Source organism: Tursiops truncatus, chromosome 19 (genome assembly GCF_011762595.2).
Source record: "Tursiops truncatus isolate mTurTru1 chromosome 19, mTurTru1.mat.Y, whole genome shotgun sequence".
Classification (NCBI taxonomy): domain Eukaryota; kingdom Metazoa; phylum Chordata; class Mammalia; order Artiodactyla; family Delphinidae; genus Tursiops; species Tursiops truncatus.
Window position 1 is genome coordinate 46457950 of NC_047052.1, and position 27894 is coordinate 46485843.

Genomic DNA, 27894 nt, shown 5'->3' on the forward strand with positions numbered 1-27894 from the left:
GCCCGTGTGCCTCAAGGTAAGGCGGGAGGGTGAAGGGGGTCCCCTGTCCTCCTTGCACATCCCTTGGAAGAAGGAGCAGGAGTTGGGGATGAATTCGAACCTGAATTGATTGCAGTTCTTAGTCTGGGGTCAGCCGTATGGTATGGTCAGGCCTAGTACCCTGTGTGGGCGGAGGCTGGGGTCTACTCGGGGCGGGGCTAAGGCTACAGAACTGGGAACCTTCAGAATCAAACTGCTTTGAGAGACGGGGTCCCCGGAGGGGGGACAAACGTGAAAGGGGTAGGGTTTGGGATCCTAAGTGTGGGGCCTTGGCCCAATTCTTGTGGGAAAGGGTTGTGACCTGAAAGAGAAGGGGTCAACTAGGGGGCAGGCTGTGAAGCTCTGATGCCTTTGGGAGCAGAGAGGCGGGGCTTGTAATTCTGAGGAAAGAGGGTGGGGCCTTGAATTTATAATGAAAGGGCGGGGCTGGGCTTGAGACCCTCTGAGTTGGAAGGTTGTGAGCAGGGCTTGGAGCCTAGAACCCACTAAAGCGGGTGCGGGTGGGGACTAAGGCCACTTGTGGCTTGGGGCTCCTAATGGTAGAGGTCCCTAGAAGGAGAGGGGACTGGAATTCTTTAAGGAGAAAGTCTGCAATTCTGGGAGTGGGAGGGGTGCTCTTGGGAGTCTTTAAATATTCAGGCAGGGAGGGGGCTGTGGTACCCTCTAGGGGTGGCGGTGAAGAGGGGTGCAAATAGGAGAGCAGAGCCGGGAGCCCTGTGGGAGTGGAGTCTGTGGGTCAGGGGCGGAGCCTGGGTCCTCTGAGGGGCAGAGGCTACAGCCTTCTGAGGAACAAGCTATTGTTTGTTGAGCCTGGAACCCCTGAAACACAGGGCTTTGAGAAGGGGCAAATCCTTTGGGAAGGTCTAGAGTGGGCCTGAGATTCTCAGAGGGGCCGGACCTGGAGATCAGTGCAGGATTAGGATTGGCGTTCTGCCCCCAGAATCCCAAGTCTCTTCACGTGAGAAGTAGGCACCTGGGGGGTCTTCCAGAATTTACGCCAGTCGAGGAGCAAATTCTGATGGACTTCTCCCAGGACTGTGAACCGAGGGATGAGGTCTTCCGGTGGGAATCTAGTTTAGGGGAATCTGCCCACCGCCTGCGCGTCGACTGGGAGGAGTCCCAGCAACTCCACACTTGAGGCCTCTCCTTTATAACGGGGTTCACTGAGCCAGTACCCACGACAGCACTGAAAATTCCTGATCCCCGAGCCCCATGCCAGGCACCTGTCTATTTAACCCCTCCCCTCTCGCCTCCTGATTGGTCGCGCGGGCAGCGCCCCCTGGCGGAACCGGGCTCTGATTGGAGGGAAGTTCGCAGCCTGAGACTGGGACTGTGGAGAAAGTGAGTCGGCCTCGGGCGGGGGCGGGAGGCGGGGCCGCGCCAAGACTGACCCGCTGGACAGACTGGCCGCCTGGAGCGCGACTCCACGCCGGACACGATGCGGCTGCCTGGCCCCAGCGGCCGCCGCCCCCTCCTGCTGGTGCTGCTGCTGTCTCTCCTTGCAGCCGCCGCCTCCGCCGCCCACGCCGCCGGCCCCAGCCCCAGCCAGGCCGTCGAGGTTGCGGTAATCCCGGGCCGCCCGGCCGGGTAAGCCCCGCTGCGGCCCCCTCGTCCTTGTGCCGCCTCTACCCAATAAGTCTGGAGGTCTAGGAAGACCAGGACTTTCGGATTTAGGGGAATGTGAACCCACTGCTTCGTGATAAGGATGAAGAACCAGAGCTCTTGAATTTATTAGGGCCCTCTACTTTGTAGGGGTTGGAATCCGAAGTGTACTGAGATTTTGAGGGGAGGGATTCCCCTCCCGTGTGGTAGAGACGGATATGGCTCCAGGGAATTCTAGAGTTTATTTGGAGAAGGGTCCCAGTTTATACGGGGATGGGGCTTTGAGTTCTCCTAAGATGATAGATGGGTGGGGCCGAGCTGGGATGGGGTCCCCCAAACTAACTGGGTGCTTAAGGAGGAAGAGTATGGGAGGTTATCAGGGCACTTTAAGGGGGAGTTGACATGTCCTGGTTTTCTGGGGGGCGGGGAGGCCTGAACTAATTAAGAGACCTTTTCCTAATGAATGAGGAAGACGTGGAGTTTTGGGTTGATGGTGGAGGGGCTTGTGGAAATTTGTGCGGAGATGGGGGGCCCTCAGATTTCATGAGGGTTGGGGGGTGCTTTAGTTTCCTAGAATTAGCGGATTCCAGGCTTGAATGGGGTACCAGTGATTTCGCGGCAAGAAATCCAGAATTTCCTATAGATTTAGGGGGTTATAGCCACTCTTCCTGTCTACGGGTGACGAGATCGAAGGAAACAGTCTGCCCAGTACCCCCCCACCCCCACCCCCGCCCTGCGGCCCAGCGCTCCGTTACAAAGGCCCCGGGCTCAGCTCCCGCCTCCGTCTCTGCGAATGCGTTTAGTAACCCGAGCCGCGCCGGGGGCGGGGCTGGGAAGGGGTTAACCCGGAGAAAAGGCGGGAGGGATGACTGCAGGATCGGGGGTCCGGAAGGCTCCCACCCGGGCGGCCTCCTCCTCTACTGGGCCCCACACATCTAAAAAGAGTCCATACGCCCGACGTCCCCTTCGCAGCATCCCCCTGCTGCCCCTCTCTCCAGGCCGGCGCGCGCGGCCTCGTCCCTCGTCCCCCTTAGCCTGGGGATAATGGATTTGTCTGGGGGGCCCCTTGGTTGCGACGCACTTGCGCCCAAGCTGAGGGCTCCGCCAGCCAGAATCTGAGACCCTCCCGGCGCGGAGATTCCTCCAAGAACGACTCCTTCCTCCTGGTCAGGCGGGAAACTGAGACCCATAGACCAGGAGACTCTGGCTGCAGGACACACAACGTGGAAGGGCAGGAAGGGGCTAGAACTCAGGCCTCGGGATTCCCAGTACTGGGCTGTGGCTCCTGTATCCCCCTCCACCTCTGCACCCTGCTGGACCCATAGTCAAAGGAGGACCTCCCTCCCCAGCCGTTGAGGCCTGTGGAGTGGCGCCATCTGCCGGCCAATCGCGGGATGACGGCTGAGTCCAGGACAGGGAAGTGCGGGGAGGGCGGGGTTCTAGATTCCCAGATCGGGCTTGGAAGTGCGCTTAGAAATCCTCTTTAAGTCTTCTTCTTTTTTTTAAAATAATTTTTAAAAGACTTTTAAATGTCTTTTCCAATAATACCTTACCTCAAACACTTCAGAAGAAAAATAAACGTGAGGTTGCTGTGACCTTTATCCCTGGAGAGCCTAAACCAGTTTGCCTCCTATTGTACAGATGGGGAAACTGAGGCATCGAGCACAGTGCCTCGGATTGGTCACACATCAATCTCGAGCGCCCTCAAACCTCATCTTGGCTTTCCCTCCCCTATCCCTCATTGCCTTCCTTTGGGGAGTTCTACAGTGCTAGGGGCCTGAGTGACTTCCATCCCTCTATCTATAGTGTTGCTGCTTGTCGCTGCTGCCCAGGCCGATCGCCCAGGAGGAGCCGCTGCTTCAGAGGTGGGTTCTTGTAGGCGAGGTATAGGTAGGAGGGGACAGGTGGTCCTCACCCCTCATCCCAGCTGCAGAGCTGGATGAAAGAGGAACTCAGTTGTGCCTCCTTTTCCACTTAGTCCCTGGCTGTCTCTGAAGCCTCCTGCAGGGTCCAGAGCTGCCGGCCCAAAAAGTGTGCAGGTCCTCAGTGGTGCCTGACTCCAGTGCCCCCAGAGCTGTCAAGCCCCAGCCTCAGCGTGAGGAAGAAACAGGTGTCCCTTAACTGGCAGCCACTGACGTGAGTGTGCAACCCGCCCCTTCTAGGTGCTCCCAACTCTGCCACCATTTCTGGCACATCTCTCTCTCTGCTCCCTGGGTCTCCTCTCCCTTGCTCTCTCTTTCTATCAACTTGTGTCTCTGTTTCTCTTTCTCCTTTTTTCGCCAATCGCTGTCTCTGGGTCTTTCAGTTTCTGTCTCTCTGTCTCTGTCTCCATGTTCCTCTCTCTCTATTTGTTATTTCCGTCTGTCTCTTTCTCCCATAGTTACCTGTCTCTTTGCCTCTGTGTCTCTCTTCTCTCTCTCCCTTCCTCATCTCTGTTTCTCCCACCGACTTTGTTTCTTCCAAGCCTCCAACGAACGCTCAAGGCCTGGTCCCCATAAAGAGATGGGGGGAGGGTCGCAGAGCCTCCACTGGGAGACCTCCTGGTGTGGGAGGTCTCTTCCAGTCGCGGGGAGGGGGGGGGTCAGCCAAACCGCGGTGACAGCTCCTTCTCTGCCCCATCCCACCCAGGCTGCAGGAAGCCCGAGCTCTGCTGAGGCGACGGCGGCCCCGCGGGCCGGGGGCCCGGGCATTGCTGAGAAGGAGGCCCCCACAGCGAGCCCCTGCCGGCCAGTCCCGGGGTAAGAACATCCGCCCTTCCTCCGCCGGGGGGCGGGGGGTTCCGGGCCAGATAAAGCCGTCTGGTTCCCACGGTCCAGCCGCCGCCTAGCCGCCCCCCATTGTAGCTCAGCACCCCTCCCCAGGACGCAGCCCCCTCTAGGGACCCCGGCGTCCGGCAGCGAGAGGTGAGTCCGGGACAGGACCAGACGCTGGCCAGAGGCGCTGACCCGCGGGGGTGGGGCCGGGAAACCAAGCGTCCGGGCTCCCCACTGCCGGCCGAAGAGGGGGGCGCTCTCCCGGCAGAGAAAGCGGCCGAACTTGCCCAGACAACAAAAGCGATTGTGCGGGTTGGCGCCTGCCTGGTTACCGAATGCCCAAAACTGCGGGGCGGCTAGGGGCCAAAGGCCTCCCACTACTTTCCCGACCGTCCTCCTGCCTTCCCGCTCCGGCTCTCGGCCCCGGGGCTAGCACACCCCCTAGTCTCAACCACCCTCAGAAGTCCCCCTCCTGCTGTGGCCTTCAGCCCAGATGTGTCCCCTCCTCCCTAAAGTCTTCCAGATGTGGGCCTCCGGCCAGATGTGAAGACCCCCGCCCACAGTTTCAATCCACCGTTTCCCCTAATCCATTCTGACTTCTACCAGGTGTGAGGGTCCTGGTTAGATGTGACTGCGTCCTCGAATGTGCCCCTCCAGCGTTCTGCCCACCATCTAAACCCCCAATTCCTTCATGTGCCCAGGTGCACCGACCCTTCTCTCCCCCAGCTGTGCCACCTGGCTGCCCAGATGTGCCATGACAGCCGCCTACCCAGATGAAGCTCCTTTCTCTGTGACTAAGAGAGACAGCCTTTAGCCTCCTCCCCAAATGCGGCCCCCACTACTCTTTCCTCTTTATGGATTCAGCCCTGTCTGGGGGGGGAAACGGACCCGCCCCCACCTGTTCCCTTCCCCGTCGCTCCCCTGCGGGCCCCATTCACTTGTTGGTGCGAGGCGGGGGCAGAGGGGGCGCCCCCCTCCCCCCTGCGAGTCTAGCGCCCAGCCTGCGCGCCTCTGGCTGCGCGCCCGGCCCCACGCGCCCCCGCGCGGCCGCCGGGGAGGGAGTGGTGGGGAGGGGGGGGCCTGAGCGGGGGCGCGGCCGCCCTCCCCCGCGGGCGGGCGGGCGCGGCCGGGCCCCTCGGGCGGGCTGGGGCGGCGGCGCGGCGGAGCGCGGCGCTGCAGCCATGGCGGGCGGCGCGCGGCTGCTCTGGGTGTCGCTATTGGTGCTGCTGGCGCTGCTCCGGCCGCAGCCCGGGCTGGGTCGGCCCCGAGAGCGCCTCCGCGTGCGCTTCACCCCGGCCGTGTGCGGCCTGAGCTGCGTCCATGGGCCCACCGGCCCCCGCTGCACCCCGACCTGCGCGCCCCGCAACGCCACCAGCGTGGACAGCGGCGCGCCCGGCGGGGCGGCCCCGGGGGGCCCCGGCTTCCGCGCCTGTGAGTGCGGGGTGGTGGTCCCGAGGGAGGGCTTCCCCGGGTGGAGGAGGATTCCCGGGGATGGGGGAGACAGTCCCCAGGGCGCGGGAGTCCAGATTCCTTACGCAGTAGTGCCGGGGAATCCCTGGCTTATTTAAGGAAGAGAGCCTCAAATTCCTGGCTTTTGGGGTTGGGTCCTGAGGGTCTTGATTTCGCAAGCAATGAGGGTTCTCAGGGACCTGTGATGTCCCATATGAGGGGATTGGGGGCTGACTGCTGTGCCTTTGAGTCAAAGTGGGGAATACCAGAATTGAGGGGCTTGGGGTCTTGGGGGAAAGGGGTCCGAATTCTGTGACTGTGAGTAAGGGGTCCCCAGAGTCCAAGGGAGAAATCCAGGGCCATGGGGGGGTTTCCACTTTCTGCTTCTTTGGGTGGGACGGATTAGGAAAGTCTAGGATGGGAGTGCCTGTGAGGAGGGGGATTGGGGTGTGGAAAGTTGATCCTGAGAGCTGAGAGGGAAAGAGTTCGTAGAAGGAGGGTCTCTGCAGGACCCTGAGTTGCAAGGGTCGCACGTGGAAGAGCAATCCAGGCAGGAGGCCTAGTGGAAAAGGCGCCCCCTGGGGGCAGAGGGGACAGAAGGAGTGTGCGCATCAGGCTCCCCTAGAGATGGAGAGCCCTTGGTGGGGGGGGGGGGCACCTGTTGGCCCCAGGGTATGGTGGTGGGTGGGCTCTCAGGGTCTGGGCCTACCTGCCCCCAGCCCCAGAGGCCCTCTGGAGTGGGGAGTGGGGGCCCCTGGCGCCGGAGAACTCGCCCAGCCTGGCTCCCAGCCAACCCAGCCCTGGCCGGCGTGAGCTCATCTCCCGCCTGAGCCCCCGCCCGCTGCCACTCCCTCTCTCCTCCCCTTCTTCCCTCCTTCCTTCACTCCCTCCCGGCCCAGCCTCAACGGGCCTGTGCCAGGAGCCTTGCCCAGGCGGGTGCCAAGCCCCTGGAGGCACAAGGAGGGGTCTGTGAAGGGGGCTGACCTTGGGAGGACCTGGATGTCCTCAGCCCCTCATCCCTCCAAGGGTGTGGGACATGGAGTTGCCTGTGCCCGTCTAGCGGCCCGCCCTGGGTGTGGAGGCCCTCAGGGTGCTGGGGGGGGGGGCCTACATTCAGGATGAGAGAAGACAGACAAGTGTCTTTGGAGGTTAGGCAATGCCCCCAGACTCAACTGGATTACCACCCGCAACGCCCCAACAGAGACCCTTCCTATTTTGGAATCTTGATTCCTAATTAAGCCTCTCCTAGCCCTGCCACTTAATTAAGGACCCATATTAGAGCACCCTGGAGTCCTGGCCTGACTCCTCTAACTAGGGGAGCCCAGAGTCTCTGCCCTCACGCCCTAAGCCCCTCTGCACCGCTATCAACAGACTCCGGAGACCAGCCCCTCCAGTGAAATTCCCTCACATTCTTCTGATGTAATCTCCCCAGACTGTGCCCCTCACCAGAGAACTCTAGTTTTGTCCCTCAGCTATTCCTCCCCACATCCAGGGGAAACCCCGGATTACAGATTCTATACAGTGATAACTCTGCTCCCTAGTCGAATTCTCTTCCCACAAAAGGTTCCTATTTTCTTCTATTTCCAAGTGATCCCCTATTCCAGTCTATCTAAGTCCTTCCCTTCCAGCTGACTCCCTCCCCAGGAACTTCTGATCCGTCTGTCTTCAGAGAAACCCAGAGTTGGTCTTGATCAGTGATCCTCCCAAGAGGACTACAGATACTGTGTTTCCCCCAAGCAGCCATTAATCAAAAAGACTTGGGTACCTAATCCCTTAGCTGAGAGGGGAGGGGGCATTCCACAGTATCTTACAGTCTTCCCAGACAATTGAGACTCTCTTGGGCTGGGGACTCCCAAGAATCCCACTTCTCCATCTAAACCTTGTTCTCAGCACCCTCAAATTGGCCATTCCCTAGAAGACACTAGAGTCCTGTTTTTAGGTAACTCTCCCCAAAAGGACTTAAGGGATTCCTTCTGTTGAAGGGTGCCACCGTTTCCTCTGGGATAGGCTCCCTTTCTGTTCCAGAAACCTCCAGTGGTCTTTGAACCCCCGAGTGCTGCCTTCTAACTGATCTCCTCCCAGGAGTGCAGTCTCTTTACCCTTATAAATTGAGGGGGCTCCCTCTATGCTTTCCTGTCTCCAGTGTGTGGCTCAGAATCCCAGACACGCCTTCCTGGACGGCCCCGGCCGCCTGCCCCCTTCCTGCCCTCCGCACAGCTGTCTCCAGCTGTTCTCGGCAGCCCCTGGGGAGAAAGGGAGGGGGTGCCCTCGCAAGATACGTCCGGCCTTCTTTGGTTCAGCGGGCCCGGGGCTCCCCAAGGGTCTGGAATGAGGAGCCGCCGCCCTGCCCCCGCCGCACCCCTCTTTGTTTACCCCGCCGCACAGCTGGTAGTGTCCCGCCCAGAGGTGGCCTGAGGCCCAGCGAGGGCGCGCCTAGGGGAGAGCAGGCGCGTTCCCGCTGGCCCCCGCCCCGGGGCTACTGGAGGCGGGAAGTCAGAGCTAGAACTGGAGAGCCGGAGCCAAGGGGAGGTGGGAGGAGACAAAGCGCGGGGGGCGGGGGGTGGCTAGGACGTCCAGATAGCCGGGAGGTGGGGTGAGAGGAGCGTGAGCGAGTGAGCCAGGGCAAATTAACTTGAGGAAAGGAAGGTGGGTGGGACTAAAGGCAGCAGGTTAGACGCCTTGATAGGCGGGGTTTACAATCCCTCGGGTAGAAGAAGGTGATGTGGGCAGGGTGCGTAGAAGGGGAGGGGGGGGAACCGCACAGCCTGTGGGCGGAGCTTGAACGTAGTGGATTCTGCCGGACGGGGTGTGAGCGTGCCTAGAATGGTAAGGAGACGGAGTTGCGAGCAAGGGGTAGTGCCAGGGAGTGGCAAAATGTGGGTTTGGTCAATGGAAGTGACCAGCGCTGGGTCTGAGGGGCTGAACAGTAAAAGATGGGCGGTGCTAAATGCGAAGGCAAAAGCTAGAGTGGGCGGGGCTGAGCCTACGGGCGGGTACAACGCTGTCTGGGCGGGGCTGGTACGCCGTGGACTCGGCCAGAAAGTGGGACTCGAGAGGGAGGGCGGGGTGAAATGAAAGTGAAAAAGGAGCTGGAGGGCGTGGCGAGTGGACCCAGTGGGCGGAGCTATACCTTCAAGGGCTGTACGACTGGACCCAGCCAATGCAAGTGGCCAGGGTTAAGGGGCAGATGACTCAAGACAGCTCACGGCGGAACGACTTTGAACTGAGTGATACCTTTGAGCGTGTAGTTACAACGTTAGAGACTGAGCTCGTTTGAGTGCGCTCGTCCCAGGGGCGATGCAAGGAGGGTTGCCGGCCCTGAGTGTCCTCGCTCTCCCCCTAGTCCTGTGTCCCTTGATCTGTCACAACGGAGGTGTGTGCGTGAAGCCTGACCGCTGCCTCTGTCCCCCGGACTTCGCTGGCAAGTTCTGCCAGTTGCACTCATCGGGCGCCCGACCCCCGGCCCCGGCCATGCCAGGCTTCACCCGCTCTGTGTACACCATGCCACTGGCCAACCACCGTGACGATGAGCATGGTGAGGAAAGTGCGGCCGGAGTCCCCTCCGCCCCCTCTGTCCACCACCTTGCCGTTCCTTTGACTCCCATCTTTCCTACCTTCTCTTAAGTACCCTTCTCCAGCGCGCCCTTTCCCCCATTCCTACTCCCACTTTGCCTCCCACCCCGTGCCTCTCTCCAGGCGTGGCGTCTATGGTGAGTGTCCACGTGGAGCACCCGCAGGAGGCGTCGGTGGTGGTGCACCAGGTGGAGCGTGTGTCCGGCCCTTGGGAGGAGTCGGACGCCGAGGCAGTGGCGCGGGCGGAGGCGGCGGCTCGGGCGGAGGCGGCAGCGCCCTACACGGTGCTGGCACAGAGCGCGCCGCGCGAGGACGGCTACTCGGACGCCTCGGGCTTCGGTTACTGCTTTCGGGAGCTGCGCGGAGACGAAGTGAGAGGAGGCCGGTGGGGAGGGGCCCGGAGCGTGCCACCGCGCGGGGGCGCGCTCACCCTACACTTCCCCACAGTGTGCGTCCCCGCTGCCCGGGCTCCGGACGCAGGAAGTCTGCTGCAGAGGGGCCGGCTTGGCCTGGGGCGTTCACGACTGTCAGTCGTGCTCGGAGCTCCTGGGTAAGCCCCAGGATGTCCCCGAGGTGCTCGGAGCTGGGGAGGAGTGAGAACCCCGCTGCTTCCTGTTCTCTGCCCATAGATATACCCTTACACAAATTTTAGCCATGCCTACCCGTTGTGGGGATCATTTCCAGTCTAGACCTACCCATACCGTCTGGGACCACCCACCCCACTTTCTGACTTTGGCTACCCTGTTCTCACTCGGCCTTTGTGCCGCAGGCCTACTCACGCAGATCGCCAACCTAAGGCTGACCTTGCACTCAAACCACACTCAACACCTTTTAGTTCCTCCCACCCCATTTTCGTCCCCGCCCACCCCATCTCGCTCCGCGCGCCCCGGCCCAACCCTCTCCTCTCTCTACAGGTAACTCCGACCAAGTGGGCGTCCCAGATGGACCGTGTCCAACTGGCTTTGAAAGGGTTAATGGGTCCTGCGAAGGTGAGCTGGGGCAGGCGTGGGAGGAGCTTGGGACGGGGCTGGCTGGGAGCTTGCCCCTGACGCCACTGGAACCACCCCTTCCCTCGCAGATGTGGATGAGTGCGAGACTGGCGGGCGCTGCCAGCACGGGGAGTGTGCGAACACGCATGGCGGATACACCTGCGTGTGCCCCGACGGCTTTCTGCTTGACTCGTCCCGCAGCAGCTGCATCTGTGAGTCACTGGGGCCTGAAGCTGGTCCCATGTCCAGCCTACCCTCATGCCAGAGGGTATCCCTGGGTCTATCCCAGATCCCTGGGTCTAATTCCCTTAGACCACACTCCCCCCAGATGCTCCCAGACCCCAGGTTCACCCAGTCACTCCTAGATCCCCCTCAGAACGTCTCATCTCAGACTCTCATTCACCCTCAGACTCCCTGAACCTTCTTCAGCTCCTCTAAGAACCCCTCAAACCTTTTGGATTAGGATCCCCAGACTTTCATCAGCTCCTCTCAAGCCCCCAAATTTCCTCCTCTCTCTCTCGACCACCAGACCTTCTTCAGGTCCTGAGATCCTTCCCGGATTCTCTCACTCACCCCTCAGACTCTCCTCAAGCCCCAAACCATTTTCAGACCTCCCAGACCCCTCAGCTCTTCCTCAGACTCTCTCAGAGCTTTCCCAAAGGCCCCTCACACCCACCGAACCCTCCCTGGGACCATTCCTCTACCTCCCAGATCCCCTAGTCCCACTACACTCCCAACCCCGCCCTGAAGAATTTCCTCCCCCACCCCCAGCCCAACACGTGATCTCAGAGGCCAAGGGGCCCTGCTTCCGCGTGCTCCGCGACGGCGGCTGCTCGCTGCCCATTCTACGCAACATCACCAAACAGATCTGCTGCTGCAGCCGCGTAGGCAAAGCCTGGGGCCGGGGTTGCCAGCTCTGCCCACCCTTTGGCTCAGGTGAGCGCCTCCTGCCCGCCTTTCTCTAGACTTGACATAAACAGCCCCCATTCTAGGCTCCGCCCCCAGCGCCTCCAACCGGGTTGGGCCCTAGCCTTGGCCGCGCACCCGGCATCTGAGACAGCCTATCTTCAGACTGGACGCCACCCTGGCTTGCACATGACCTTGAAGTTACGCTGTGTCTGCCGAGCGTCACCCCCAGCCTCGACCTCCCCTAGCCCTTGAGATAGGCTGCCTACCCAACCTTGTTCCCAGGCTCTGGCCACCTCCCCAGCTTCTGAGACACTGCCTTCAACCTAGGTTCCGCCTTGGGCCCCGCCCCAGACACGCCCCTCCCAGAGACACCTCCCAGGCAATCTTGCTTCTTCATAAAACCAGACCCCACAATGGACCTGACTGTTTCCTGGCCTTCAACCTCCCTGTAGACACCAAACCAGACCCTGCCCTCAACTCCGGTCCCTGCCATCATCCCAAAGAGGGAAAAGCATCCTTGGTCCCGCCTTTAGCCTCTGAGATGTCCCATTCTTTGGCCACTGGGGCCTGAAGCTGGTCCCATGTCCACCCTACCCTCATGCCAGAACATCCCTGGGTCTAATTCCCTTAGACTACACGCCCCCCAGATGCTCTCAGACCCCAGGTCCCCCCAGTCATCTTAGACCCCATTTCAGCATACAACGCAAACCCCTAACACACTCCCAGGCTAAGCCCTACCCACGGTCAAGGCCAGACCCTAGCCGCCCCCCTTTTCTCTCTCCTTCACCCCCCTTCCCTCTCATTCCCCCCTACTCTCTTGCCCTCTCTCTGCCCATCTTCTTCCCTTTCCTGTGTCCAGAGGGTTTTCGGGAGATCTGCCCAGCTGGCCCTGGCTACCATTACTCGGCCTCTGACCTCCGCTACAACACCAGACCCCTGGGCCAGGAACCACCCCGAGTGTCCCTCAGCCAGCCCCGTGCCCCATCCTCCACCTCCCGGCCACGCACAGGTGAGCTGGTTTCTGGAGGAGGGAGTGTTGTCTCCAAGGGGAGATGAGTGGGGACACCCAAACCCAGGTCTCCACTGTTGACAGCCCTTCTTTACCAGGCTTTCTGCCCACTCACCGCCCAGAACCCCGGCCTGAGTCACGGCTAGAACCGAGGCCAGAGCCCCGTCCGGGCCCTGAGCTTCCCCTGCCCAGCATCCCTGCCTGGACTGGTCCGGAGATCCCTGAATCAGGTGCGGTAGAGGGAATCAGCGGCATTGATGGCGGTATTACAGGCAGGAGGTCGGGGTGGGGGTGGGGGGCTCCAAAGTGAAGATTCTACAATAGAACAGTTAAGGATGTGACAGCCAGAGGAGTTAAGGAATGGGTGGGGAAAGATAAAGGTTTGAAGGGTGGGGTGGTGGTTACATCAGGAGCTGGAGTCAGGCAAGCCTGGGTGCAAGTTCTCTGTCAATTGGGAAGGTCAATTTAACCTCCCTGAGGCTCAGTTTCTTCAGCAAGCTGCCTCTGAAGTATCTGGCACATAGTAAGTGCTCAGTTAACGTGAGACAAATAATTATTTTTCACGGAGGACACTAAGAACATATCTCAGGCAGAAGACTGGGGAGCAAGTTATTAAAAAATGAAGACTTTGGAGTGGCATTATGGGAGGATTCAGGCAGAGGATCTGATGAGAATGTCCCATGATAAAGGAGAGCGACATCAGAGGGGGAAGACTGGGCTTGAGGAGGGACATCCGGGAGGATGTTTTAGGCAGAGGATCTGAGGGAATTGTACTGGGATGAAAGGGACAGAAGATTGATAGATGGGGGAACCCTGGCTCACTGGACCCCCGCAGGTCCCTCTGCAGGCGAGTGTCAACGTAATCCCCAGGTCTGCGGCCCGGGACGCTGCATTCCCCGGCCCAGTGGCTACACCTGCGCGTGCGACTCCGGTTTCCGGCTCAGCCCGCAGGGCATGCGCTGCATTGGTGAGCCAGGTCGAGGGGGAGGACGGAGGCGGGGCGGGCGGCTCTACCCTGTCACCTCCTGACCAGACCCCTCCGTACCCTCAGACGTGGACGAATGTCGCCGCATTCCCACGCCTTGTGCTCCCGGGCGCTGCGAAAACACGCCAGGCAGCTTCCGTTGCGTGTGCGGGCCGGGCTTCCGAGCTGGCCCGCGGGGTGCGGAGTGTCTGGGTGAGAAATCCAGGCCCCACCCCAGCTGGGGTCTCGCTCCAGCTCTCCCTCTGGAGCAGTTCCCGCCCTCGCACTCTTCCCCACGCCCCTTCAGCCCAACTACTGCCTTGGCCTGGCCCCTGGCCCCGTCTCCAAACCAGCTCCCGCTCTCACTTCGGCCCCACCACTGCCTCTTTCCGGCCCAGCCGGCCCTTCCCGTCGGGGCCAGTCCCTGCCGTACTACTGTCCCGCCCCTCTCCTTGACTGGGTCCCGGCTCCGCCCCTCCCTTGGCCCCGCCCCTTCAATATTCCAGACTAGCTCCTGCCCTCTCCTAGGCCCCTCCCCTGTCCCACAACTGCTGCAACCTATCTACTCACCATGACTCCTGATTTTCCACCCTGCCACACCAGTGCCCCGTCCCCGAACCACCCCTTCCCTCGCTCCTGCCTTCCCTTTGTTCGGTCCCCAAAGCTGTTCTTCCCGCCCTTGCCCTCCCCAGGCCCTGCCCTCCCCAAATTGCCCCCCTCACGGTCCTCCTCTCTGCCTCTGCCCAAGCTGGGTCCCCAACTCTTGTCCTGTCCTCCCCGCTGAAGCTCCGCCTCAGCCTTAAACCGAGCCCCTCCGAGCCCCTCTACCGCCCCTGGCTCCTGCCTCGGCCTGGCCCTGGCCGAAGCTTGACTCCGCCCCTGCCTTCGCTGCCTCCCCGCCTCCCCAGGCCTTCTGGGGGAGGCGAGGAGGCGGAGTGTCTGCCTCAGTCCCAGCCACGCGGTTTGTGCCCGCAGACGTGGACGAGTGCCACCGCGTGCCGCCACCCTGTGACCGTGGGCGCTGCGAGAACACGCCAGGCAGCTTCCTGTGCGTGTGCCCCGCTGGGTACCAGGCTGCGCCCCACGGAGCCAGCTGCCAGGGTGAGGGATTGGGCATGTAGGGGGAAGGGTAGAGCGGCAGTGGTGAGGGATGGAGATACCGAGCAATGAGGCAGAGGGAGGCTGATTGATGGGAGAAAGAGGCCAGGCTCTGAGAACCAGACATGCAGCCTGTTGGGGATGGAGAGGCCAAGTGTTGGAAAACAGAAAGGCTGAGTCATGGAGGATGGAGAAGCAGAGGGATGGGGGATGGAGACGTCATTAATGGGGGAAGGGGTAGAGTTATGGAGGACAGAGTTTAAGGAGGCCCACTGATATGGACTAGAAAGACAAGAGTTCTAGGAAGCAGACAAGCAGCTTAACAGGGACTGAGGAAGTAGAGGGATGGAGGATAGAGTTAGCATGATGACGGATAAGGTGGCAGAATGATGGAGGGTGGAAGGTCAGAGCGATGGAGGTCAGGGAGGTAGAATAGAGCATGGGGGGGGCGGGCAGAAGGGGCCTAGAGGAGGTATGACCTGGCCCCTTGCTCTGAGCAGATGTGGATGAATGCATCCAGAGCCCAGGCCTGTGCGGCCGAGGGCTCTGTGAGAACCTGCCCGGCTCTTTCCACTGTGTGTGCCCGGCTGGCTTCCGGGGCTCAGCGTGTGAAGAGGATGTGGATGAGTGTGCCCAGGAGCCACCACCCTGTGGGCCAGGCCGTTGTGACAACACAGCAGGCTCCTTTCACTGTGCCTGCCCTGCTGGCTTCCGCTCCCATGGGCCGGGGGCCCCCTGCCAAGGTGAGGGCGCTGAGCCCAAAGCCACTTCACCTCCATCTGCTGTAGGGACTGGAGACAGGTTTGGGAGACAGAGAGGCAGAGTGATGAGGATCAGTGAAGGAGGACAGGGACAGAGGCCTGGGGGTGTTGAGGGGCTGGGGAGGGGCTGGCTCCAGCATCTTCTCCCCTTTCTCCACATATGAGGGTGCTCTCCATTCCTCCTTGTTTTTTGGATGATACCCTCGTGCTTGTGGGAACCCTGAGGCAGGGACAACTCTGAGTCAGGGAAGGCAACACGCAGGAGGTGGTGCCTTAGCCGCATCCTGGCAGCTGGAGAGACCATTAATGGGGAAACAACAAAAGGGTCTGTCCTTCTGGGAGGAGGGAGCAGCCTGAACAAAGTCCAGGATGCTTCCTCCAGAGTAGAATGTTGGGGTGGGTGGTGATGGCAATGGGTCCAGGCCCCTTCCTCAGCCCCACTGGTCTCCTGTGCCCCAGATGTGGATGAGTGTGCCCGTAGCCCCCCGCCCTGCACCTATGGCCGGTGTGAGAACACAGAAGGCAGCTTCCAGTGCGTCTGCCCCACGGGCTTCCAACCCAGTGCTACCGGCTCTGAGTGCGAGGGTGAGGCCGGGGAGGGAGGGAGGAGTGTGGATGGGTGAGGGGGGCGTTGGGCCACTCCTCCAAAGCCACCCTCTCCTCTGCTCCCCAGATGTGAATGAGTGTGAGAAGCACCTGGCATGTCCTGGGCAGGAGTGTGTGAACTCACCTGGCTCCTTCCAGTGCAGGGCCTGTCCCGCTGGTCACCACCTGCACCATGGCCGATGTACTGGTGAGATCAGGCCCTGGGTGTGACCTTGAACCTGCATCATGCCTCCTGACCCAGATCATGACCCCTGACCTGGCCTACAACCTTCTAACCTGGATCTCAATCCCCTTACCTGGACCACAACCCCCAGAGCCTGACTGCAATTCTTGACCTAGACTATGAACCCCTGATCAGACTGCAGTTCCTGATTTGGGGACCATGACCCTTGGCCCTGAGTGTGACTTCTGACTCTGTGACCAGTGAACCCTCAACTTGACTGTGACATTTGACCTAAACGTAACTACTGACCACAACCCTGACTACAGCCCGTGACTCTGTGCGATGCTTGATCCTGCCTCTTTCACGGCCCCGCCCCTTCTCAGGGTACCTTCCCTGGGGCCTGACTGTGTTCACGATGCTGGACCCTGACCCCTGACTAGAGACTCTGGCCCCTGATTCACCAGAATGCCATCTAATTATCCTATTTATAATACCTGACCCCCTTACCCTAATTAATGTCTGACCCCTGCCTCAGTCCAGAGTCCCTTCACCTGACCCCAGGATCCTGGCACAGGGAGTTCCCAGAAACCCAGACTCAAGGACCCCCAACCCCAGTCTCCCCTACCCACTTCTGCCATGGAGCCTTCACCTCATATCCAACCCCAAACACTTCCCATCACCTTCTTCAGACCCCTCTCCCCCAAGGGGATCCATCAGTGTGTTCCTAGACAGAACCCCTTCTGAAATCCCCATTCCCACAGATGTGGATGAATGCCGTTCGGGCGCCTCCTGCGGCCCCCATGGCCACTGCACTAACACTGAAGGCTCCTTCCGCTGCACCTGCGCGCCAGGCTACCGGGCACCACCTGGTCGGCCCGGGCCCTGCGCAGGTGGGCTTGGCGGGGAAAAGGTTGGACAGCCTGGGAGCGGGACTTGGCTTCCTTGGGTAAAGCCTGGTGGGGAGGTGGGAGCTGGACTAAGGGACTGCAGGTGGAATTTAGAAACCGGCCATCGGGGTGTGGCTTGGGGGGACAGGGTTGCTCCTTTGTAGGCGGGGCTTGGGTCTCGGGGGCGGGTCTGGTAACCCCGCAGCCCTATCTCTGGGTACCCTAGACGTGAACGAGTGCCTGGAGGGCGACTTTTGCTTCCCCAACGGCGAGTGCCTCAACACCGACGGCTCCTTTGCCTGTACTTGTGCTCCCGGTTACCGGCCCGGACCTCGCGGAGCCTCTTGCCTCGGTCCGTACCCAGGCTGGGCCTGGATCGGGAAAGGGTGGGGAAAGGGAGGGGCGGAGTTGGGAGACAAAAGGGGAAAGGGCGGAGTCTGGATAAGTTGGGCAGTGAATGGAAAGGATGGAGCCAAACCCGTCGGAGAGATGGGGCTTGCAGGAAAGGGAGGAGCCTAAGGCAGGTGGGGAAGGCGTTAAGGTCTTGGAGCTGGAGGGGCGGGGAAAGGGCGGTGGAGGGGCGTGGCTTGGAATGTTAAGCAAAGAAGGAGATTCGCCTGCGGTTTCCGACACTGTCCCGCAGACGTGGACGAATGCAGCGAGGAGGACCTCTGCCAGAGCGGCATCTGTACCAACACCGACGGCTCTTTCGAGTGCGTCTGTCCTCCAGGACACCGCGCTGGCCCAGACCTCGCCTCCTGCCTCGGTGAGAGGCCTCGCCTCTGCCTGGTCCCTCTCCCCTCTGCCTCCTGGTCTCCCCCATTTGTCTCCCCCCTCTGCCTCTCCTCTGCTGCTTTCTCCCTTCCCCTTTCCTGCGACTCCCGCCTCCCTCTTCTGAGTCTCCTCTCCTTGACTCCTCCACCTTTTTTCCTTTGCCTCCCTGCCTCTCCCATCTGACTGCCCTGCCTCCCCTCCTCAGACGTGGACGAATGTCGGGAGCGGGGCCCGGCCTTGTGCGGGTCCCAGCGTTGTGAGAACTCCCCCGGCTCCTACCGCTGTGTCCGCGACTGCGACCCTGGCTACCACGCAGGCCCTGAGGGCACCTGTGACGGTGAGACCACTGCCCCACCCCCACGAAGAGTGGCAGAAGCCGGCTCCAAGCCTCACGGATTTGGGGGGTGGGGAGGGAAAGGGCTCCCAACCAATGTACTTAACTCTCTCCTAATCGTGGTGGAAACAAGCCACCAGCGTGTCTTTATATTTTTTTGTAGAGGGGAGGCAGGAGGATAGGGGAAGACACTCCTGTCAGGAAACAGGCCAAGCCTCGCTTCCAGAAGCAGCCCAGATTTGGGGGCGGGGGGTGGGATGGTGTGTGGGTCAGCATTTTGTGGAACAGATGAAATAACTGCGGACTGCCTTGGGCTCTTGGGTTGCCAGACCCCCGATTCGTGGAAACCTAGTTTCATGGGACCTCATTCATTAATTCCACAAGAATTCATTAAGCACCTCCTGTGTGCAGCACCAGCAGTAGAACAGGCAATGAGTAAAACAGAATCCCTGTCCTCATGGAGTTGATGTTCTAGGGGAGAGACAGACGAGAAATATGTAAATGTGAACTCGATTCATTCAGCACACAATTTGGGGACACCTACTGTGTATCAGGCACTGTTCTACACCCTGGGGATACAATGAGGAGCAAGACAGGCACAATCCCTGCCGACGTGGAGTTTGCATTCTAGGGAGGTGACAGTCAGCATACCAATAACTACATGGATATAAGGAGTTTAAGAAGGAAAGTAAAGCAGGATAAATGGATAGAGATGACAGGGCAGTAGGGGTAGGGGTGCTAGGAGGGCTTGACCTAGACCCTTGAGTGAGCAAGGGAGGGAGCCATGCAGATAGCTGAGGGAAGAGTGTTCCTGACAGAGGGAACAGCAAGTGCAAAGGCCCTGAGGCGGGACCATGTTTAGGCTATTTGGAGAATAGTAACGAGAATGGTAACGAGGCCTTAAGAGGTATCAAGGCTTGTTGATTTTTAGAAGCTCAGACTCCTAGAATACCAGATTCAGAGACTTCTCAGTCATGGGAACTGGAAGCAGCACCAGGAACCTGTGAATCCAGGCCTGTGACTCCCCTCTCCTTCCCCCATCCCCTCCCTACTCTTTTGCAGACGTGGATGAGTGCCAGGAATATGGCCCAGGGATTTGTGGAGCCCAGCGCTGTGAGAATACCCCTGGCTCCTACCGCTGCACACCGGCCTGTGACCCTGGCTACCAGCCCACGCCAGGGGGCGGATGCCAGGGTGGGTGTCCCTGGGGCAATGGGTGAGATGTGGAGGGGATAGAAGGTCCAGCAATGGCCTGACTGTCTGGTGGTTGCAGATGTGGACGAATGCCGGAACCGGTCCTTCTGCGGGGACCATGCCATGTGCCAGAACCTGCCTGGCTCCTTCCAGTGCCTCTGTGACCAGGGCTACGAGGGGGCGCGGGACGGGCGTCACTGCGTGGGTACGGGGCTCCAGGGGGTGGGCGGGGCCAGAGGGTGGGGAAGAGGTTGTCAGGCCCTGCTTCTCTCCATAGATCTGAATGCATGTAAACTTTAGGGGTATGGAATTTAGACCTTGGAATATAAGATCATCTTCATGTCACTCAGGAACCCCTATTTATCCAGATTTTATTTGGGGCATGCTTTAAAAATGCATGCATAAAGTAGTAAAAGTGCACTCATTTTTTTTTTTTTGGCCACACTGCGCGGCGTATGGGATCTTAGTTCCCGACCAGGGATCAAACCCGCGCCCCCTGCGGTGGAAGCGCAGAGTCTTAACCGCGGGACTGCCAGGGAAGTTCCAAAACTGCACTAATCTTAAGTGTACATAAACATCCTTTATTGTTTCCCCAACATTTTACGAGGAATCTTTTTTTTTTTTTTTTTTTTTTGGCCGTGCCCCGCAACTTGTGGGATCTTAGTTCCCGACCAGGGACTGAACCCGGGCCACGGCAGTGAAAGCGCTGTGGACTTCCCACCGACCGCCAGGGAAATTCCAAGGAAATTTTCTAAACATACAGAAAGCTAAAAGCCCTGTAGAATGAAACATCAGCATACCCATGATCTATATTCTATTATTATCACTTGGTTATGCTTGTTTCCTCACACATCTTTTCATGAATCCACAAAATTTTTTGGATAGAATTTTAAAATTAAATGGCAAGCTTCGATATACTTCCCCCTAAATTCTTCTGTGCATAATGCATGTCATTAACCAGAGTTCAATTTGCGTTTACAGATATTTTTATTTGAGGTTCAATTTACATACAGTGCAATGCATGAATCTTAATTATACGTTCACTTAGTTTTGACAAATGCAAACACAACAGGCTTCATTTGTTTAAAGGGCATTAAACTGAAGTCCTGGGAAATATCTGAACTTGAGGCATACGTGGATCCAGGAACTGTAACAAGGCTAGCTGTTCTCCCAGCTCTGCTATCCTCTAATGCATTTATTTCCAGGCAGAGTCTCTTTTCACAATGACAAAAGCGGCCCTAGCACCTCTGGTTGACATCCTTAGCTTGATATCCCTGGCTACAGAGGGAGGCTCTTTCTCCATATTTCTAGAACGAGTCCCAGGACTGGCTTTGATTGGCCCAGCTTGGTCACTGCCTGTCTCTGAATCAGAGAAACGCAGCAATCTTCTTGGCCTGCTCAAAACATAGGTTGGAGGAGCAGAGGGCTCCCAAGGGAAATTCAGGGTTTGTCACCAAAAGATAAGCAGATGCTGGGATCTGGGCCATTAAATACTCATACTCAAAGCCCAGACTTTTAGACTTATGGAATTCCAGAAGTTTACAACCATTGACTCCCTCTTCCCTGTTGTCTCCTGTTCACAGATGTGAATGAATGTGAAACGCTGCAGGGTGTGTGTGGAGCTGCCCTGTGTGAGAATGTGGAAGGCTCCTTCCTCTGTGTCTGCCCCAACAGCCCTGAGGAGTTTGACCCCATGACTGGGCGCTGTGTTCCCCCTCGGACGTCTGCTGGTGAGACTGAGATCAATGTCTACTTAACTGACGGCTGCCGGCCCCGCAGAAGAATAATGGGATCTAACCATTCCTGATGTGGACAGCTGCCGTCAGTTAGATGCTGTTGTTTTAAACAACAAAAGCCTTCAGAACACATGAGTTAACCTGGGTGTGGGACTCAGTGTCAGGAGAAGTAGATCCTGGTTCTGACTTTACCAGATTCCTTCATTCAACAGACGTTCACTGAGCTTAGGCCCTTTTCTGGGCCCTGAGGACACAGTAGTGACCAGGAGAGACCACCCTGTCTTCAAGGGCCTCCCAATCCAGTGGGGGCAGATAGCAATATAACCTGATGGTAACAACCCAGAGGAATCAGGACTGGGATGGACGAGGCACAGGCCAGAGCAAACAAGCCTATGATGGGAAAGGCTAGGGCGTGGTGGGAATCCAGAGGAGGTGCCTCCCCAGCCTTGAAGGAGAGTTAGGGAGGGCTTCCTGTAGGAGGGGATGTCTGAACTGAGAGTAGTAGGATGAGTAGAAATAAGCCAAGCGAAGTGGATGAGGGAGGGCATTCTGGGCAGAGGATACAGCAGGGGCAAAGGCCTGGCAAGGCAAGAGAGGACCTGACATGTTTGAGGGACTGAAATAAGTTCAGGGTGACATGCTCTGCAGAGCAAGGGAAGGGGTGGGGAGAAGTGAGGCTGCAGAAAGAGTCAGGCGCCAGGCCACACTGACTTATTACCGCGGTCAGGAGGTTGGACTCTTCTTGAGGGCACTCTGGCACCGTGGAAAGGTTTTGAGCGGGAGAGGGGTATGATCAGATTTTGGAACTTCCTCTGGCTGCCATGTGAAGGTGGATTGGAGTGGGGCTGGGACCTGAGCAGAGAGGACAGGGCTGGACCAAGGCGAGGGCCATGGGAGGGGAGGAGAGGGCAGGTGGGAGAGGGGCTCAAGAGGCCGAAGTGGATGGGCTGTGGGGCTGCCTGGGTCAGGGAGAGGTGTCCAGGCCTAGGTCTAGATTTGGGTATGAAGATTCTGAGACCAGATTGGGACACGTTGGATGTGAGGCCCCAGGGAGGCCTCCGGGAGGCCAGGGAAATCCCCTCTTCCCCTACCCGAACTGGATGATGGGCTGGACGCTTGGGAGAGTGAGATGGGGAGGCAAGAGGTACAGAAATTAGAGGAGGTGGGAATGGGAGAGAGATGATGACAGATGCTGAGAGGTGCGGAGTCGGTTCTGCCACATGGGGGCCTCAGTTTCTCCATCCATAACATAGGGGCTGGAGGCTCAGCCCACACTGTCTCCTCAGGCACGTTCCCGGGCCCGCAGCCCCACGTACCCGCCAGCCCCAGTCTGCCAGCCAGGCTCCCACCACCCCCGTCCCGCCGGCCCAGCCCACCTAGGCAGGGCCCTGTGGGCAGCGGGCACCGGGAGTGCTACTTCGACACGGCGGCTCCGGATGCATGTGACAACATCCTGGCTCGGAACGTGACGTGGCAGGAGTGCTGCTGCACTGTGGGTGAGGGCTGGGGCAGCGGCTGCCGCATCCAGCAGTGCCCAAGCACCGAGACAGGTGGGCATGGGCCGCTGGGTGGACACAGGGCGGAGGGTTTGGGTAGTAATAGGTGGACGTGGAACTGGGACAAAGGGACACATTTGGACAAGGGACTGAGGTGCTGGTATTGCACGGGCAAGAGTGAGCTGCCAGCCAGGTGGGCGCGAGTCTGAGAGGTGGATACAAACAGGCACAGGGGCTGTAGACTTGGGCAGTGAAGGGTGGGCACTGAGGCAAGTGGGCACAGTCAGGCCCAAGGCAGGGGCTGGGGCACGGGTGTCTGGGCTCAGCCTTGTCTCTGTGTGCAGCTGAATACCAGTCATTGTGCCCCCACGGCCGGGGCTACCTGGCGCCCAGCGGAGACCTGAGCCTTCGGAGAGGTAAGGCCCGCCCACCCTCAGCCCCCAGGCCCAGCTCTGTCTCACCCTATCTCTGTTTTCTTTATCTCTGTCTCTCCCCCTCCCACCCTTATCTTCTGTATCTCTCCCTCTGGGTCTCTCTTGCCATCTCTGTCTTTCTCTTCCCTGATCATGCCCCGCAGCTACCCACCCCCCCACCCCGCCATCCAGCCTACCCCACATCCTGGCCTTCCTCCCCCTCTCCCCCCCCCTTGATGGGGGGTGTGCCTCTGACCATCCTTCCCGCAGACGTGGACGAGTGCCAGCTCTTCCGAGACCAGGTGTGCAAGAGCGGCGTGTGCGTGAACACGGCCCCAGGCTACTCATGTTATTGCAGCAATGGCTACTACTATCATGCCCAGCGCCTGGAGTGCATCGGTAGGAACCCCACCTCCACCGGCACTCACACCCTCGCCTGGGACTCTCCCCAATCCTTGGCCACTCCAGCTCCTCTCTGGAATGTGGCCACCACCAGCAGGAAGTCCCTCCTGGAGTCTAGACTCCATCTATCCCGCCGTCAATGCACCGGGGAAATGGGAAAGGGGAGAGGTCTGCTTCTTGATCACTTCCTCCATGCCTCCCTAGATAACGACGAATGCGCGGACGAGGAGCCAGCCTGTGAGGGCGGCCGCTGCGTCAATACCATAGGCTCTTATCATTGCACGTGCGAGCCCCCACTTGTGCTGGACGGCTCGGGGCGCCGCTGCGTCTCCAACGAGAGCCAGAGCCTCGGTAACCCCTCCCCCGCCCCGCCCCGCCCCGCCGGTTAGCCCCGCCCCGGTCTCGCCCAAGCAGTCCAGCCCCTCATTACCCCCGCTCAGCCTCCCGCCCGCACCCGGGCCACGCCCCTTCACGCCCCATTTAGCTTCTGGTCTCGGTGTTTGACTATCGGAACAAGAGGCCAGCGGGCCTGGTTAAAGGCGAAGGTTGTAGAGGAGCCTCCCTGCCACTTACTGGCCCTGTGTACACGTGCACGTTCCTTATCGCCTCTTGGACCCCAACTTCCTTTCTGCACATTGGGTGGGTGGATTGGCAATAGCCCCTACTTTATAGGGGGCTCTGAGGAATTTTATTTTTAAGAACAGAATGGGACCTGGTCTTACTAAGTGCTAAAAGTGTGCTTTCTATTATTTCCCTGTGGGTCTCTGTCTCTTTGCACCCCTCTGTGGGTTTCTGTCTTTAGGCCTTTCTCTGAATTTCTGACACTCTCTGCCTCTGTCTTTGCTTTTAGCTCTGTTTCTCTCTGCATCTTTGCTTTTCCGTGTTTCTTTGAGTCTCTGACTCTTTCGATGTGTTTGTGTTTATTCCTTTGGGTCCTCTCTCTCTTTTTGCCCACTGACCCAAAGTCTCTTCTCCTCCCAATTCCTTTTCCTACAACGTCCTCCCACATCCTGAGACTTTATTCAACAATGCTCAGAGAGGGAAAGCAACTGCCCTGGGGTCACAGAGCCCTGCAGTGGCCAGTCTTGGATAGAGTCCTCCTCTCAGACCCTATCACCCTCCTATATGATAGCCTTGTGCCAGACCGAGCCCCGTACTCATCTGGAGCTACTCAGAGGACTTCTGGGAGTCAGATCACAGCTGCTGAGACGGATGTGGTGACAGGCAGAGGATGGCTGGGCTGCTCCAGTAGGGAGGAGATCGAGCATTTGGGAGGGCTTGAGTGTCTTCCCGCCGTGATGCATGCTGTCTCTGCCCTCAGACGACAATCTGGGAGTGTGCTGGCAGGAAGTGGGGGCTGACCTCGTGTGCAGTCGCCCTCGGCTGGATCGCCAGGCCACCTACACAGAGTGCTGCTGCCTCTACGGCGAGGCCTGGGGCATGGACTGTGCCCTCTGCCCAGCACAGGACTCAGGTACTGCCACCTGCCTGGGCCACACTCCGAGACTCTGCCCCTCAGACTCCAAATCCAGGTCCTCAGACTCCTAGTCGTAGACCCCAAGGTCTCCCCAAACTTGGTCCCTCAGACCCCTATGTCCCAGTGCTTTCCTAAATCTTAGACCCCAAGTCATAACCCAAAGACCTCCTGGTCTCTAGAAGCCCAAGACAGCCCATGAGACCCCTCCCCCAAATCCTGGACCTTTAGACCTCCAATACCAGTTGCTCAGAGCCTGCCATCCTGGCTCACAGACTCTGGTCATAGCTCGCAAACCTCCAAGTCCCAGTGGCTTGGATACCCACATCCAGGTGCCTAAGAAGCCAACACACAGCTCCAGAGATCTCCATGCCTTGGCTCTAAAAACCCCTGAGTCTCCCAATTCTCAGCCCTTGGGAAACCAGTGCCAATCCTAGGCCCTTGCTCCTCTGACTTCCAGGTCCCATGGTTCAGATCCCCTCCCATGCATCCTGACCCGTCAGGCCCCTGGTACTTCCCAGTCCTGGTCCCTAAAACACCTCCATCCCATTTTTGTAGGCCCCTAGCCCCAGGTCTCATGGGCCCCCAAATTCCAGCACGTGGACCCTGATTTCTAGCTGCAGTCCTCAGTACTCCTGATCCCAGTGCCTTGGAATCCCCATCTCAGTCCTCAGACTTTCAATCCTGGCTCCAGAACCCCTGACCCCAAGCCTGCAATCCCATCTCCTCCTTTGAAGCCCCTCTAATGCCTCAGCCCACGGCCCTCCCCACCCTCTCCTTCGGGCTTCTCTTCCCCGAGGGGGGACGTGAATGATGGGTGCCGAGGAAGCAAGGGCTGATTGTTAGGCTTGGCTCCTGTTCGCAGATGACTTTGAGGCCCTGTGCAACGTGCTGCGCCCCCCCTCCTATGGACCCCCGCGGCCAGGTGGCTTTGGACTCCCCTACGAGTATGGCCCAGACCTAGGTTCACCTTACCAGGGCCTTCCGTACGGGCCTGAGTTGTACCTGCCACCCGTCCTACCCTATGACCCCTACCCACCGCCACCTGGGCCCTTCGCGCGCCGGGAGGCCCCCTACGGGACGCCACCCTTCGACATGCCCGACTTCGAGGACGATGGTGGCCCCTACGGTGAATCCGAGGCTCCTGCAGCTGCCGGCCCGGGCTCCCGCTGGCGCTATCGGTCCCGCGACACCCGTGGCTCCGTCCCAGAGCCTGAGGAGTCGCCTGAAGGTGGAAGCTATGCTGGTGAGTACTGCGGCCCGAGTGATGGGACAAAGATGAGAAGCCAGGTGTGCAGAGAGGTGGAGATGGGGAAGGGAGGAAAGGAGGGGGAGGAGGAGAGACAGAGACAGAAATGAAGAGACGCCGCGGGAGAGACAGGCTCAGAGAGATGGGAAAACGGAGATATTGTCGGAGAGAGCGACAGAGAGCAGGGATGAAGAGGCACAGCGACATCCCTGTAGACCTACCTAGAAAGCGATGAGGACAGAAGGAAAGCTAGAGGGAGCAGAGTGACGTAAACATCCTGGCCTCACAGCGCCTCCCAGAGTCCTGGAGCGGGATGGGCAGTTTTAGAAGGGAACCCACCGAACCTGGGGCGCGGCCCCACCCGAACCCCGGAGTCCCCGCACTCTCCGCAGGCGCCCAGGCTGGGCCCTACGAAGGGCTGGAGGCGGAGGAGTGCGGGATCCTGGACGGCTGCGCCCACGGCCGATGTGTGCGTGTCCCCGAGGGCTTCACCTGCGACTGCTTCGACGGCTACCGCCTGGACATGACCCGCATGGCCTGCGTCGGTAAGGGGTGGGCCGGGGCCTGCATGGAGGTGGGGTACAAGAGAGGGTGGAAGCCTTTACTAGGGGTGGGTAATCAGGGACGTCAAGGAGGCCGGCCAGCCCCGGTGGCGAGCAGAAAGTAATTTTCGCTCAGGGATGGGGCTTGCCTGAAGGACAGGTCAGGCTGGGAGGAAAGTGGAGCTCGACCACAGCACTGGGGCTGAGCGTGAAGCAGGATGGAAGGATAGGATCCTGCAGGCGTGATTTCTAAGAACTCCCAGGGCTACCTCGGGCAGTTTGCTTCACCTCTTTGAAGAGCTTTCAGTCTTCCCATCGAATAGGAATTATGTCTGCCTAGTTCAGACAGTAGTGAAGCAGAGTGGTTACAATCAGGGACTCTGGGGGAGCTGGACAGACCTCAGGCTCAGTCCAGCAGCTTGCTGTGTGACCCCGGACAGGTCACTGTCCCTCGCTCAGTTTTTCTTACCTGAAAAACGAGTATAGTCGTAGAACCCATTTCACAGAGTCGTGAACATCGATTTACAATGACAGTGAGGCCTATGTGTAAAGCTCAGAGAAGAGAACTGAGTTCCTCAACGTCTCACAGCCAAGAAATGGCAGGGGGCTGGGCACTCGGGGTCTTTGTGAGCTGGTCTGCGAACCCCCTGGGAAGAGTGTGGGCTTTTAGTGTGACATGGGGTAAGGGGCTTCCTCACGCTAGGCCTCAGTTTGCACAGTACCTACCTCACAGGGTTATTGGGAGGATAAAGTTAATACATGTAATATACTTAAAACAATGTCCGGCAGAGTAAGCACTTATTGTTGTTGATATCATCATTAGTATTGTTTTTCTAACAAAAACATAGTGTCCTAGGGGCCACTACACTCATCTCACAGAACACAAAGCTGAGGCACAGAGAGGTTAAGTTACCTGCTCAGGCTCACACAGCCAACAGGTGGTAGTGGTTGGATTCCACTCCAACAGGAGTATCCACACCCCTCTGCACCAGGAGCCTCAGGGGCCAGGGACGTGGGCTCCTGGGTCCCCAGCTCTGAACAGCGCTCCTGGTATGCCCCCCCCCCCCGCCCTCAGACATCAACGAGTGTGACGAGGCCGAGGCGGCCGCCCAGCTCTGCGTCAACGCGCGCTGCGTCAACACGGATGGCTCGTTCCGCTGCATCTGCCGCCCAGGATTCGCACCCTCGCACGAGCCGCACCACTGCACGCCCGCCAGGCCCCGGGCCTGAGTCCCAGCAGCCCTGGACCGCCCACTCCGCGCCTGCGCACGCGGAGTCCTTGCTGCACACACCTTCCCTCCTGCTTTCGCGCATGCGCACAGGGATGCTGGACCCGGAGGAGAGGATGGTAGATGGGACAGACGGGGAGGAAGAGTACCCTTCCTACAGACGCCGCGGGCCCGGGCTTAGCCCATGGTCCCCTTCATATTCCCGCTCCTTTTTATAAAAATGTTCAATTAAAAAACACCTATTTTGTA

At 59.2% G+C, this 27894-nt stretch overlaps 1 protein-coding gene across 9 annotated transcripts; it reads left to right on the forward strand.

Moving 5' to 3' along the window:
• The first annotated feature begins 1462 nt into the window (after positions 1–1462).
• LTBP4 (latent transforming growth factor beta binding protein 4) lies at positions 1463–27894 on the forward strand. 9 transcript variants are annotated; one of them, XM_073795880.1, is made up of 33 exons: positions 1463–1626; positions 3448–3506; positions 3639–3777; positions 4270–4379; positions 9187–9378; positions 9540–9787; positions 9864–9966; positions 10331–10405; positions 10495–10617; positions 11177–11341; positions 12174–12323; positions 12422–12553; positions 13159–13290; positions 13375–13500; positions 14263–14388; positions 14886–15128; positions 15606–15731; positions 15820–15939; positions 16677–16805; positions 17029–17154; positions 17446–17568; positions 17782–17913; positions 18973–19104; positions 19184–19309; positions 20688–20834; positions 22094–22390; positions 22681–22752; positions 23020–23148; positions 23356–23502; positions 24473–24625; positions 25491–25871; positions 26267–26419; positions 27492–27894. In XM_073795880.1, exons 1-33 carry the CDS (start codon positions 1478–1480, stop codon positions 27644–27646), a joined length of 4920 nt encoding a protein of 1639 aa, XP_073651981.1. In that variant the 5' UTR covers positions 1463–1477; the 3' UTR covers positions 27647–27894. The 9 variants fall into 9 exon arrangements, with proteins under 9 accessions (XP_073651981.1, XP_033701038.1, XP_073651982.1 ...); XM_033845147.2 differs by having other exon boundaries at positions 22127–22390; XM_073795881.1 differs by lacking the exon at positions 19184–19309.